General features: G+C 37.5%; 1 protein-coding gene across 4 annotated transcripts in view; it reads right to left on the bottom strand.

Moving 5' to 3' along the window:
• LOC140337570 (low-density lipoprotein receptor-related protein 5-like) overlaps window positions 1-13,402 on the bottom strand; it is a 162,788-nt gene that overhangs the window by 52,308 nt on the left and 97,078 nt on the right. For 3 of the 4 annotated variants that reach the window (XM_072421267.1, XM_072421266.1, XM_072421265.1), the window contains exon 8: window positions 515-731. In XM_072421267.1, the coding sequence (XP_072277368.1) occupies window positions 515-731 (217 nt within the window). Of the gene's footprint in view, window positions 1-514; window positions 732-1,142; window positions 4,680-13,402 lie in introns of those variants that run through there. The other variant, XM_072421268.1, reaches the window with a different exon arrangement.

Raw genomic sequence — 13,402 nt, forward strand, 5'->3', positions numbered from 1 at the left:
TTTTGCAAGTGGAATCCACCCTGAGTCACAGTCGGGATTACCGCCAGGGGGGTTAAAAAAAGGTGAGAATAAGGAGTTATAATTAATCAGACTGGGGTGAAAGGAAGCTGATTGCATATGTTCTTTCAGCTTTGAGGATATTTACAACTATACAAGAATGCATCTTTAACCAAATTTAAACATAGGAGTATTATTTTTAAACCTTATAACCATCAGTTCAGAGTAAAGTAGTAAAGTAGCGTTTACTTTCATCTATCCTAACAATATGCGGTTTACATTTTGTTTGTGCTGTAGTCACTTTAGAATTGTACAGAATATGTTCTACTCCTCCTCACTATATGAATGTATATTTTTGATTATAGTGAGCCACCTCTATGTAATGTTTAAATATGAATAAGTAGAGAAAAAAGAAAGAGGTTTGAGGCTCAGAGGTTCTTTTGCATGAAAAAGCTTTGAGCCTCAAACCTCTTTCTTTTTTCCCCTATTCATACTGTAGTCACTTTATTAAACATACCAAATGTATTTGTCACACTGGCAGCTTTAAGCCCCATCAAGTCTGGCAGCTGGTCAATGATGATTTCTCGGCTGGCCTTGACTTTATGTACTCTTTCAATACTTCTTCTTTGCCAGTCTGTCCAATAAATGTAATCTCCCATTAATGTAAAGCCAAATATATGTGGCAGCTTGTCTTCCAGCAAGGTTCTTCGCATAGTTCCATCAACATTCATAACCTGATTAAAAAGAGAAAAGTGAAATCACTACATATTTTGGTTTTGTACTGAAAAAAACTAAAAAAAAATAAACCATATACATTTTAATTTAGTGTGCACAAAACCAAAAACGGTATCAAAATAAATGTTTCAGTAGCTTATCTACTATAAACTGCCGATTAATAGTAAAAGGCTCCATGATTTCAGCACTGGTATGTATTGACACAGACCTGCTATACTTTGGTGCTGATACTTTCGGAGCATATCATGAGCACTAGACAATAGTTTTTGAGGATACAGATAAAAGTTTTTGGAAATTACTATATAAAGCATAGGAATAAATAAGGACCCATTGAACACTGCTTTAAAAAAAAAAAAAAAAAACAGTAACAACATATTTTGTAATTACAATAAAGCAGAATTAACCCTTACAAAACAAAATTTGCAGGAGGGTAGGACCTTCTGGTGGAAGAAAATTTGTCCTGCACTAGATTCGACCTTCAAACACTAATAAACCAGTGCACTGCCTTCTGCTATCCTCATCTGGAAAATATGCTATTAAGGTAAACAGGACAAAAGTTTTGTCACTCTACACAAACAAATACAATCACTCTATAGTGAGTAAGATGACAGCTTTATGGAGAAATTCTTTAAATTTATTTTATAAGAACATGGTCACCAATCAAACAAGTCTCATGTAGAGATGAAACTAACAAACTATATATATCTCCTGTACACAAAGTCATTACATATCTACATAGAAAAAAAATCAGATTCAATCAATTATAGCCTTTAGGTCAGCAACAAAAGGACTTCAGGGTAATTACAAATATTATAGCAAGGAGTATGCACTTTGATAGGTCATAATACTGTTTTCCTTTGCATGATACATGCATGTTAGGCTCCTGGAACCTTGCAGCAACACCTTCACTCTAGCAGTGACTGACATGGGTTCCTATGAAACCTATACTCATTATCAACCGAGGGACTTAAACTAAATGGAAGTCTTGAGGCATACAAACTGGAAACACAAGAGTGGGGTGTGGCTCCTAAATATATGTACTGTATTTTATTCAGAAGTGTAAAGGTCTCCTTTTACTTTAAAACCATTATGTGTGGCAGTAAAGCATGTATAATAAAGACACCATTGTATGGCAGGTTCGATTAAATATTTTTAAGATAATACAAAAGATCTATAAAAACTCCAGTAAACTATTACTAGTCTATTTGAAACTACTTAAAAAATATAAACAATATATAGATTTAAAAAAAAAAAGAAAAGAAAAAATATTAATAAAGTAAAGCTAAAATTCCACATAATTGTAAACATGTAAACAATTTTAAAGGTTTTACTCTTTTTGAAGTTGCAGCTTTCAATAAATAATGCTTTGTAATCTTGACAAAGGTCATTCATCAACAGCCATTTATGTGATGTTGTGACAAGATAATTCCCTTAGGGGTATAGTAGAACTCCGATATCTACCAGTGGTTGGTTATTTGTATACTAAGCTTAACTATTGATACTATTTTATTTATATAGGAAATTCACCGGATTTGCTGCCCTACCCTGCAAACAGACTATTCTGCAGGAATTTCCACTTGCTATTAAAGCCCATGCAGGGGGAATATGTAAACTATTCTAAGCCTAGAAAGGAAACGGACCCAGATTTGGCTCTCAGCAGGGCATATCCTACATGCATTTTGTTACCACATATTAAACGCAAGTTTAAATAAAGTAAAGTCTTTGGGACAAAAGTGACACGTTCTTCCCAATTTAATATAGGTCTATTTTCATCTTTGAAGAGTACTTGCTGCTTATTTAACAAAGCTCAGTTTAATAAAACGATTGAGGCAAAACATTTTTAAAGGTAATAATATTATTTAAAGATGGGGTTTTTATCTGCTTATATTTGCCTTTCCTGGTTCTCCTTGTCTCCTTCATTAACATGCCAATACACCTAATATCTAAAACTTTTGTTATAATTAAATACCTTAATTTAGACTCAGGTTTACTTACCTTTCTCCTCTCAACTGAGCAATTTTTTCTCTGAGGTGGTACAGGCCTACTTCAAACTGCACGTGCATACTATACCTCATTCATTCACATGGGTTGCTGTACTTATGATGGCTTCCAGAAATCCCTCCGAGTTCAGTTTACAGATAGTAATGAATAAAGATGTGGTCTACAAGAGCAACAGCCAGGACCACGTTGGAGGGAAGCTTGCTAGATGGGAGAGGAAAGTCCTGAGACTGCTGGGTGCTGCTATCTTGGATGTGATGCTGGCAGCTCCAACAGACTCAGTACTATCAATAAAGACACAAAAAACATGTCTTCACTCCCTGGAAGAGGGCTATGAGAGGCTATTAAATGAGAGAGGGGACTGAATTGACTCTCCAGGAGTATAAACATTTTAGCAAAACTAAAGGTACATTGCAAGTGAATTAAAAAATTATTAATATTAATTATTGAGCCAATGACAATCCATCAGAAACCCGACATGTTTTTTTTATGATTCTTTGTTAACAAAAGGTAATACCTGACTGGTTTCCATTGGAGGTACTAGCTTTTTTGAAACCCATTGAAACGGTTTGAGATTGTGGGATGCTTTGTTAACCTGTTAATGGATCCCACAGATCTGGATACAAGCCCATAGTTCTCCCCAGCCCGTTTTTGGGGGGCGGGCCGCCCACCTGCTGTGATTATTTCACCCGGCACATTTCAGCAGCTCTGAACGGACACTGGAGAGGCTGCTCTGCTTCCCGCTGATAAGGGATGATAGCTGATTAGAGCCGGGCGGAGTGAGGAGAGCACAGCACAGCTATGATGAGATCAGGACACAGGCTCTCCCCTCCCCCTCTCAGAGCTGTGCCGAGTCTTTTGGAAAAACAAAAAAAAGTAAAATAGTGCAAACAGTGGGTGTGTGTAATGACGTCACCAGAGCAGTGTGTGTAAATGCAGCGCGTCACCTTCCTCAGCCTTACAGCTCTCTGTGTATAAACCTTCATAACCCCTAAATTGTATGTCATAATGAACTTGAAATTTTCAGGGTGCACAGGGAACACTTATAGTTAGCACCATTCAATTTTCAGCACCCCAGCTTTCACAAATTTCACGATATGGGTATCAGAATGTGTTGGGAACGTCTTTGGATAACACCTCCTAAAATTGTATCACAATGGCATAATTAAAACATAAAAAACTCTGCCCATCAAAATGAAATTGGGGTTCAGGAACTGGTAGGGTACAGTCATGTGTAACACTGAAGCATGTTTTGATGGGCAGACTTAATGTATTGATGCCATGGTGATGTATGTTTGGGGGGGTGTTAGCCACAAGTGTCCCCCACTTGCGCCTATGATTCTGTTTATCTACACCTCTCGGTTCTAGGGAAACTAGGGTTCAAGGTAGGGAAGCGGACAGTTTAATGCGCAGGGTTTTTTATGTTCCAATGATGCCATGCTAATGAAAATTTAGGGGTTTATACATCTGTTCCCCACTCTCAACTACTTTCCTGCACCTCCCCATTCCAGATAAATTGGGATTCAAAGAACAGAAGCAGAAGGGGCAGCAAAGTATCACAATTATAGTTTGGTGAAAGGTAGGTAAAATATTGAGGGGGCCCACCCCAATGCTTCTTGCTATGTAAGTGGCCCGGGGGGTCCTTAATTTTCAATTTTGGGATCCTAGGTGCACTTTCTTATAAAACAGCAACCCAAATGTTCAACTTCCACAAGTTTTTAATCTCGTGGTCCCCAAATTTTTGAAATTCTTGAAATTAAAAAAAGAAATGTTGGTTATTAGTAGCTATGAGAGTCCCCTGTGTACCCTAAAAATTTAAGGAAATACAACCAACAATTTAGGAGATCTAAAGGATTGAACGCAATGAGTTGTTAAGCTGCGTACACACGTCAGATTTTTATCGCCCGATAATCGGCATCGGGCGAAAATCTGGCGTGTGTACAGTCGGCGTCGTCCATCGTCCGAACGACCGTCCTGGCGGATCCACGGACGATGAACGACGACCGATCCTAATGAAAGGGAAGGGGGAGAGCGCGCAGCAGGGTGCCGCTCGGTCGATCTCCCCCTCCCCTCTCCATAGAGCAGAACGGTGCTGTATGTACAGCACTCGTTCATGCATCGTGTAGTCCTTTGTCGTTGGAAAGGATCGTGAAAGATACTTTCCAACGACAGAAATTGCACGTGTGTATGCAGCTTAAGGCTGCAGAATCTGACAGGCAGACTTTACACACACAGCTATCATACTGCGGGTTGATAAATTTCACAGGAAGTTTTTGTTTTTAGAAGTGATGAGATGAGGGCACTGACTGTCCTGCCCCTATCTGCTATCACATGCATGATGCTCTTTCTCTTTGTGTTACCTAGGTATAGTGCTAGGAGGTGACATCTGAAGGTAGGCTGAATTCAAATTGGCAGTAAGGTTGCATTTGCTGCATTTACCCCTCACTTACCTCTCGCCAGCAACCAATACTGCTTGAAAAACTGCTAGGCCTGAAAAGCCCAGCACTTACCTCCTGTTACCAATCCCAGGTGCCTAGCAGTTTCCAAGTAGTCACTCAGGAGGGGCATTTTTTTACTGATAAAATATATTAAATATATATAAAAATAGGTGAACTAAGCCTAATTTGTTAAGCCACATTGATGACATTATTACACTACAATAAGGGATTACACCATTAAATCATGGAACTCTGGGGAGTTGGATTAAAATACACAACACTGGACTGTTGGGGCATAATACAAAAAAAAATGGAAAAATTGTACATTGTAACAAGCCAGGCATTGAAAAGTTGGAACAAAGTATAGAGGGAAGGTAGAACACTAATACAATGAATAGAGGTTACTGGAAACCTATGGCATAAATAACTAGGAGCTCTAAATTTGCTGCGTCTAGCCCCGCCCACTTTTGTTTACCACCCAGCTACAATTTCCCCCCACCCGGCTGAAAAAAATTTCTGGGGAGAACACTGCATGCCATTTAAATTCATCATCCAATGTTTAGCTGACAAGTCTGGTTAGGTTTTTTTTAGGTGATCTTTCTGCCGTGTGAATATTTGTTCTAATAAATACAAGCAATGCATCTATTTCACAGTATTCCCAAACATGTGCACCCAGGAAAACTGGTTTATGGCTTCAATTACTTAAGCCCAAGTTTTATTTTATGTGAATTATGTGTATATGGCAAATGATATATCTGAAATGATGTATTTTTTATACTTACATACCAGAGTTTAATCAGATAATGAATTAACAAATGTGTCATGACTACCCTTTGTTGTGTCAAGTGATGTTATGCCATAAGGGCTACATTTCTACATCTCTTCCCCTGCTGTCTCCACACTGTATGAGAGAAGACACAAGCACTGCTGAGAAGCTCACTATTTTACTTTGAAGGATGTTCAAGTCTTGCACTATTTGGATGTTGTGTTTAATTCTCCCTGAGGGTAATAACCTTCAGGAGTCTATATTCTGTGGTTTAAAAGCCAGCACTATGTTTATCCAAATTTAAAATAAAACTAGTGATAAGGTTCCATTAGGCTTAGTCTACATGGACTGTTTCCCCAGCGTTTAACCTGAGGGTTTTAAAGCCCATGTTTGAAGTCCAGATGCATTCCAATGGGCTAATCTACACCAGGACGTTTCCTTCAGGCACGTTTTTGAGCGTTATCTTAAACAAGTCTCCCCATTCATGTCTAGTGCTGAATGGCTGAGAAATGTAAAACCTCAGCCAATCACAGAGCACTAGGGGTGAATGGAGAGGCTTGTCCTCATTTAACCCCTAGTGCCCTGTGATCCCTCATTGTCAGGAGGATTTCCAGGGCTGTGCTCATTGCAACCCTGGAAATCATCCTGTCATTGAGATAACCTGTAAAAAAAAAAAAAAAGTTTAATTACACAAACACCCACATTTAATAAAATAATTTAACATTAAAGCCTCGTCCAATTTCTTTACACATTTTAACCCTTTCAGGGAATGAGTAAGGGGTTTTATGTACCCCCGTACGCATTCCCTGAAAGGGTTAAAAGTAAAACTTTTATAAACGCTTATGTAAAATTGCGGCAATTCGCGGTAAACCGTGTCATAGGCGTTTATAAAAGTTTTTTGGTGTTTTAAAGTTAAACTTTAAAACGCTTGTAAAAGTGCATATAAATGCATATAAACGTGGTAGGAACGTTTATATGCTTTTTTAAAATCGTTCATGTAGACCCAGCCTTATAGAAGTTTGTCTGATATATCAAAATTATTAATACCTAACAAACTCCCCAAACCCCACACTTGCACATTATCAACTGCAAATAAACAAATAAAGTGAACGAGCATACTTTTAATCATAAATAAAATAAAGACTCACTATTGAGGAAACTATCTGAACTAAGCAGAATTAAAATGAATGCAAAATAAACATTAGCATTAATTCAAAGCAGGAGAAACTTGGCAGTTGGAGGCCAATTTATTATTATTATTAATAAGCCTACTTCAGGGGAAATATCTGTCAAGTTCAGGGGTAGCAAATGATAAATAATTTATACTGATGTTACTAAGTGCTTTTACAGATTTAAAAATAAAGGGACATGCTTTACATACAGATATAAGTAAGCAAGAACCAAGTTTGGGAAATATTCGTAGGGAAAAAAAACAGTCAGCCCACAATGTTTTTTCTTTTTTCTTTCTTACCTGTCCTATGTCCATCACTAGAAAGCTACAATGTAAAGCAACAGTAAAGCAGCTACAGACAGCTTGGTTTATGCATTGCATGCAACAACTGGGTGAGAATCTGGCTGCACATTTACACTCATAATTCTTCCAACGTAAGCTCTTTTGAGCAGGGTCTTCTCCTCTTGTGTCATGTTTGTACCTGTCTGTCCTTTGAACCCCCTATTTAATGTCTAGTGCTGCGTAATATGTTGGCACATGATACAATAATATTTCCAACTAAATTTCAGCCCACTGCCATGTCTGTTTCTTTCCCTCTAGTTGAAAAAACAGAGCTTGTTTAACAGAGCTCACTAGCTCAACCTAAAATATTTACACACACAAGTGAACAAATCATAACAGTGGTGAATCTTTTTCCCTCTCCCATGCACTTTACAGGGCTCTATAAGGTGTTTTTATTTACTGATGCCAACCACATAGCACTTGTATTTTAGGTAAATAGAGATGGGGGGAGTAAAAAAGAAAACCATTTTACTGAATTAGACACACTGCTCTTATCAACGCAGCACCGTATTACAGCTAAACTGTACTGTGCCCTGGGGATAAACTAAGTTTGTTTCTTCATTTGCACATAAATGAGAGAGTGTGGGGGGCACATAGGGCATAGAAACTTTTGGATCACAGTTAGTCTAATGGAAAATAAACAGAAGTTGTGAGCTTTCTGCAAAAGGTAACTAATTCTAAGTGACAGAAGTGTGATCAATGCATCATATATTAAAGACTGCATCATATATTAAAGACAAATTAAACAAACTTAAACTGTAGTGGTTAGAAAGTCATACCTAGAAGACATCGTACATCTAAACCACTAGGAGTAATGCACAAGTTGCCAGTGCTAACTCTTTGCTCCATAAAATAACCAATATTTTCTGACTTACCAGTCTGGAAATAGAATGCAGGTCAGAGATAAATTGATGCTTTCTAGTTTGGGATCAGTTATTCAAGCGTCATTAAAACCAGTCATAACCAGGTAAATGGCATTTTTAGGAGAAAGATTATCTGTAGCCAGGAAACATTTGTCCCCAATAACTTCAACAAACAAGGCAAAAAAAAAAAATTCACAGTGGTAAAATCTTTAAGATATGTGTGGTTAGGGCTGATGTTTCTTCAATAAAGTTGACGTTCAAGTGCATGTGTACCTGGGTTATGCATATATATGTATTTACATATGAGTAAGCACTGTGGGAAAAAAGTCATCCACAAAGTTGATAACTACAGTAATGTGCCCTCATTTTTTTCACAGGGTGGTAATTATACCATTCCTCTCCTCTTTGCTCCCATGTTCCAGGTTGTGGGTGGGCCCTATGAGTCCTGCACTACATTATGTCTGAGGCCTGTGACCACAAAATAAAGTGCCTAAGAGGAGAGGTTTTGGGAGACTGGCCGCACAGGAGCAGAAAGACTGCAAGAGCAAGTACCCATCACAAGGCAAGTTCAACTATAACTGCTTAACAAGATAAAAAAAAATTAGCCAAGTAACCCTATATTCCAAAAGAGTTATAAAGACTAAATTTTCTGACTTCACTTCTTTAATTAATCAGTATCAAAACAAATCAAAACAAAACAAACAAAAATAAAAACAGGAGACTAAGATTGTAGAAGTGAGGTTAGCAATGGTGGCCTTTACATTTTTTTTGGGAATTTAGTAATTAGTTTTATGCTTGCAGGTGGGCAGAAATTTCAAAATCTTATAACTTTTAATCTTAAAATCTCTTGAGGCCCTTAGTTCCACTTGAGTATTTGCTTCTAGCAGTGTCCTTCTCGAAAAATAAAAACAAAAGTTAGTTACAAGAACAAAAAAAGTGATGCATATTATGAAAGTTACAAGAACAAACTTACTATGAAAATGGAAAATGTTTCACCGACAGAACATACACAAAACTGACTTTACAAATCCAATAAAAACCACAAGATATGTGTTTAAATAATTTACATGACATTATCACACAGAGAAACAGATGATATCATATGTACAACCTAGTACAGATCCAACAATCCACTACTTTATTTGCATATCTGAGTGATCTCTGAGTGACAGTGGGAAGGGGGTGACGAGGGTCTGACAAGGAGGGGTGTTTCACTGTGGCTCATTTACAAAGCTGCAGCCAAGTAAGAATAAGATCCTATCCTGTCGTACAGCAATGTTGTGGTTTATGGCAGCAGACACAGCTGCTGTGAATGTGTTCTTGTAAATGCATCCCATATGAGGAACAGATCACATGCTGGATGGCACGAGACAGTGATAAAATGGCTAAGAAATACTCTTGAGTGCATGCAATTTCCAGGAGATGAATATAAAAGGATGGTATGTAGCCTTTAACCCTAAGGACTCCAATGATTCTTGTAAACTTCAAACTTTAAAATTAGGTATCTACACGCACATACTGCAGACAGCAAAATATATGTTGACTGCCTTTGTTGTCAACAAATATGGATCAAACAGTCGAAACAAAGATAAAAAAAAAACCTGCTACACTACAATTCTGTGTGAACCATCCTAATTAAAATTTTAAAAATTTAGTTTATTATCTATCAGGTGAAATACCTCAAAAAGACAACACCTCCACAAATTTAATAAACTTCTCACCTAAATAAATGAAAAATCTGTAATGAATCAAAGAAAGAGTTGTTTGAAAACAGTAACACTACAATTGTTCAGCAGAAACCAAAGACAGCATTTTTAGCGCACAACTTAGCTGTTAAGAATGACTGCCGAAAAATTTCAAGCAGATTTGCCTGCAGTCATCAACTCAACTATGAATTCTGCATCATATAAAAATACGCTTGATGAGAATGTGGAACCAGCTGGCAAAAAGCTGAACTGTAAATTACCGTATTTTTTGCCATAAAAGATGCACTTTTTCTTCCCCAAAACTGGGGGGGGGGAAGTTGGTGCGTCTTATACGACAAATGTGTTATGAAATAAGATACTCACCCGGATCCTGCGTGTGTCTCCTCTCCTCGCTGGCTGCAGCGTGTGTCTCCTCCTGGCTGCAGTGCAGAGCGAAAGAAGCCGGCACAGCGCCCCCTGCTGATCCCTGCCCTAACTGCCGTACAGTGGAAAAAAAGGTAAGAACGGCACAGAGTGATCAGAAGGGGAATTTGAATGGCAGAGTGATCAGAAGGGGAATTTGAATGGCACAGAGTGATCAGAAAGGGAATTTGAATGGCACATGAGGGATCAGAAGGGGAATAATCTTTCAGAATCTTTTTTTCTAGATTTTCCTCCTTTAAAATTGGGTGCGTCTTATATTCCGAAAAATACGGTAATTAAAAGCAAACTAGCAAGTCCACCAATGAAAGGCTTGAAAAAATTAATGGAAAACTATGGACTGTCTGCATGTAAATCCTATTAAAATACCATAGGGGTATTTAAAACCGATAGTTCATCCATGGAAACCCACAAACAGAAAAATGAAAGGAAATTTGTATGAAAAAGTGGACAGCTATGCAACAGCCAAGAAATGTTTTTTTCTAAAAGGACCACCACCAGCTTTATTTTCCATTCCATTACACCACTTTATATGTAAATAAAAAGACAGCATTTTTTTCAGATTTTGATTTGGGTGTATCACCTTTATCTGTAGGTAATGTTTGCCTGTTCAAATATGTTGTGGGGTGGGGGGGTAAATAGAAGGCTGTTATAGCTTCCATTTTAGTCATTCTTAATCCAGTTTCAAACAGGTTAAAGATTCTTTTAGATATCCAAGTAAAACAGAACTATACTATCTAAATTTAGCCAAGAGAACTTTTTATGCCTACAACTATCTTTTGTTGTGAGTAAAGTTGCAATCCATTAATTTGTGTTCAGTTTGGACTTGCTACTGGAGCTTGCAGACAAGGTTTTTCAAAGTGCCAACTTTCAGTAAAGGCCTGGCAAAGCATTCAAAAGGAGGAAACCCAGCATCTGGTGATGTCAATGAGTTCAAGACTACAAGCTGTCATTGCCAGCAAAGGGTTTTCAACCAAATATTAGAAATGAACATTTTATTTTCAGCTTTTTAATTTGTTCAATTACTTTCAACCCCCTGAGCCCCCTCACATTTTTTTGCAATCTTTTTGTTCAACCCATTGAATTAATGCTAAAAGTCAGCAGTTCAACTTTATCTGAGTTGTTTAATTTGAAATGATTTGTGGTAATGTACATAACCAAAATTAGAAAAAAGTTGTCTCTGTCCAAATATTTATGGACCCAACTGTATAGCCAACCCTTCTGTAATAGCTGAGCTGCTTACTCGTATTTTTTGTTTTTTCAGGTTTAGTTCCACTTTAAATGACCCAAGTATAATATATATATATATATATATATATATATATATATATATATATATATATATATATATATATACACACACACATATACACTATAGTATATTGGAAACAGATGTTAACATAATATATGAAATCAGCTTGAGCAAGTAAGCAAAGCAGCAAAGTAAATACTGTAAAGGGTAAAAAGAATTCTAAAGAATTATTTCACATTTCATATTTACCCATATAACTATCATTTATCTTTTATGTCACTAAGCATATGTTAAAGCATTATAATATATGATAGAGTTCAACTGATTATAAGGTATACCATTGTTTCTGGAATTTACTGGCAAAAACTGGAGTAAAATCTAAAACATCTGAGCAAATGACCTATGTAAATATGAATCAGAGAACATCTGGCAAAACAAATATCAGTAATAACTAGATAACATATGCCTACGTTTTTTTTTTGTTTTTTTTTGGAAGCACAATTTGGAGGAACACTAATGGTATAAAAGCTTTTGGCCTGAACAGGAAGTTGAGTTTGAAACCGTCAGTGTGTGCTTTCTGCTACATTTTGACCAATTCGACACTGTACATAATCCAGCACTATGCAACTCATTAGCAACCATCAGCCATATTTTTTTCTGGGTTAGTAGGTTGTCGTTTAGTGCTTGTAAAATATGTCTAGCATTCAGTGTAGGTGGTGCCGCAATGTACAACAGATCATCCAGCACCCAATGTGCTATCCATACATGTTCACTTTGTCAAATGCTCTAGGGCAGAGGTCGGCAAACAACGGCCTTTAGGCCAGGAACGGGTAGGTAGGTAGTTTGTTCGGGCCAAACACCCCCTGGCCGATCCAGCCTAATGCCGGCCAGCAACTGAGCTGGGGTTTCCGGCTGGGATTAGGCTGGAACAATCTACCAGAGCCGGAAGAGCTCTTGAGCCTCCTCTTGCTGTGGCTCCCTTCACTATTTACCACAGTTGGCGTAAAGAGGGAACGGAAGGAAAGGAAATCAATCTCCTCTGCAATGCATTCCAAGGGGAGGAATTTCAGCTCAGAGGGCAAAGCCATTAGGGTGTGACTCAAGAGTTCGGCCTAGTGTGCTCCTGCCCACCCCATAAATGGCCTAGTGGCCAAAAAAGTTTGCGGACCTCTGCTCTACGGTCACGCAGCAGATTATTTTCACTTAAAATAACTGAAAGACCCTAATAAACTGATTACTTTTTTTAATACAGTTCAAAAAATAAAACTAGTAACCTCAAAAATGTTATTCATACTTGAAATGCAGGATCAGATATTTAGAAGTTTGGACATGCATTTAACTGATCCTACTCATGACTATCACTCCCTAATACTGAAGCATAGTTACAGTTCAGCACAGTTTCACTTTTCTCTTATGATAATGCCCAAGTCAGAGTTTTATTTAACATTCATAAATAAGTCTTATTCTGGTTCTTCCCCCACCTTCCTCCTGTGTGTGTCTCTTAAATATCTACATCAGCACTAAGATGTCCTTCAAGATTTTGGTCTCCATTTAATTAATTATGAATCAATCATTCTAAAACATGCAATCTGAATATTAAAAATCTAAACCCCTCAGTGACCTATCTGAAGTATGTGATTTGTCTTTAGAGCATGTGCATTTACCCTTCAGTGATAAACATTAAATGTTTGTGCATTAACCACGTATCCTGACC

The sequence above is a fragment of the Pyxicephalus adspersus genome, chromosome 9 (assembly GCF_032062135.1).
Source record: "Pyxicephalus adspersus chromosome 9, UCB_Pads_2.0, whole genome shotgun sequence".
Classification (NCBI taxonomy): Eukaryota; Metazoa; Chordata; class Amphibia; order Anura; family Pyxicephalidae; genus Pyxicephalus; species Pyxicephalus adspersus.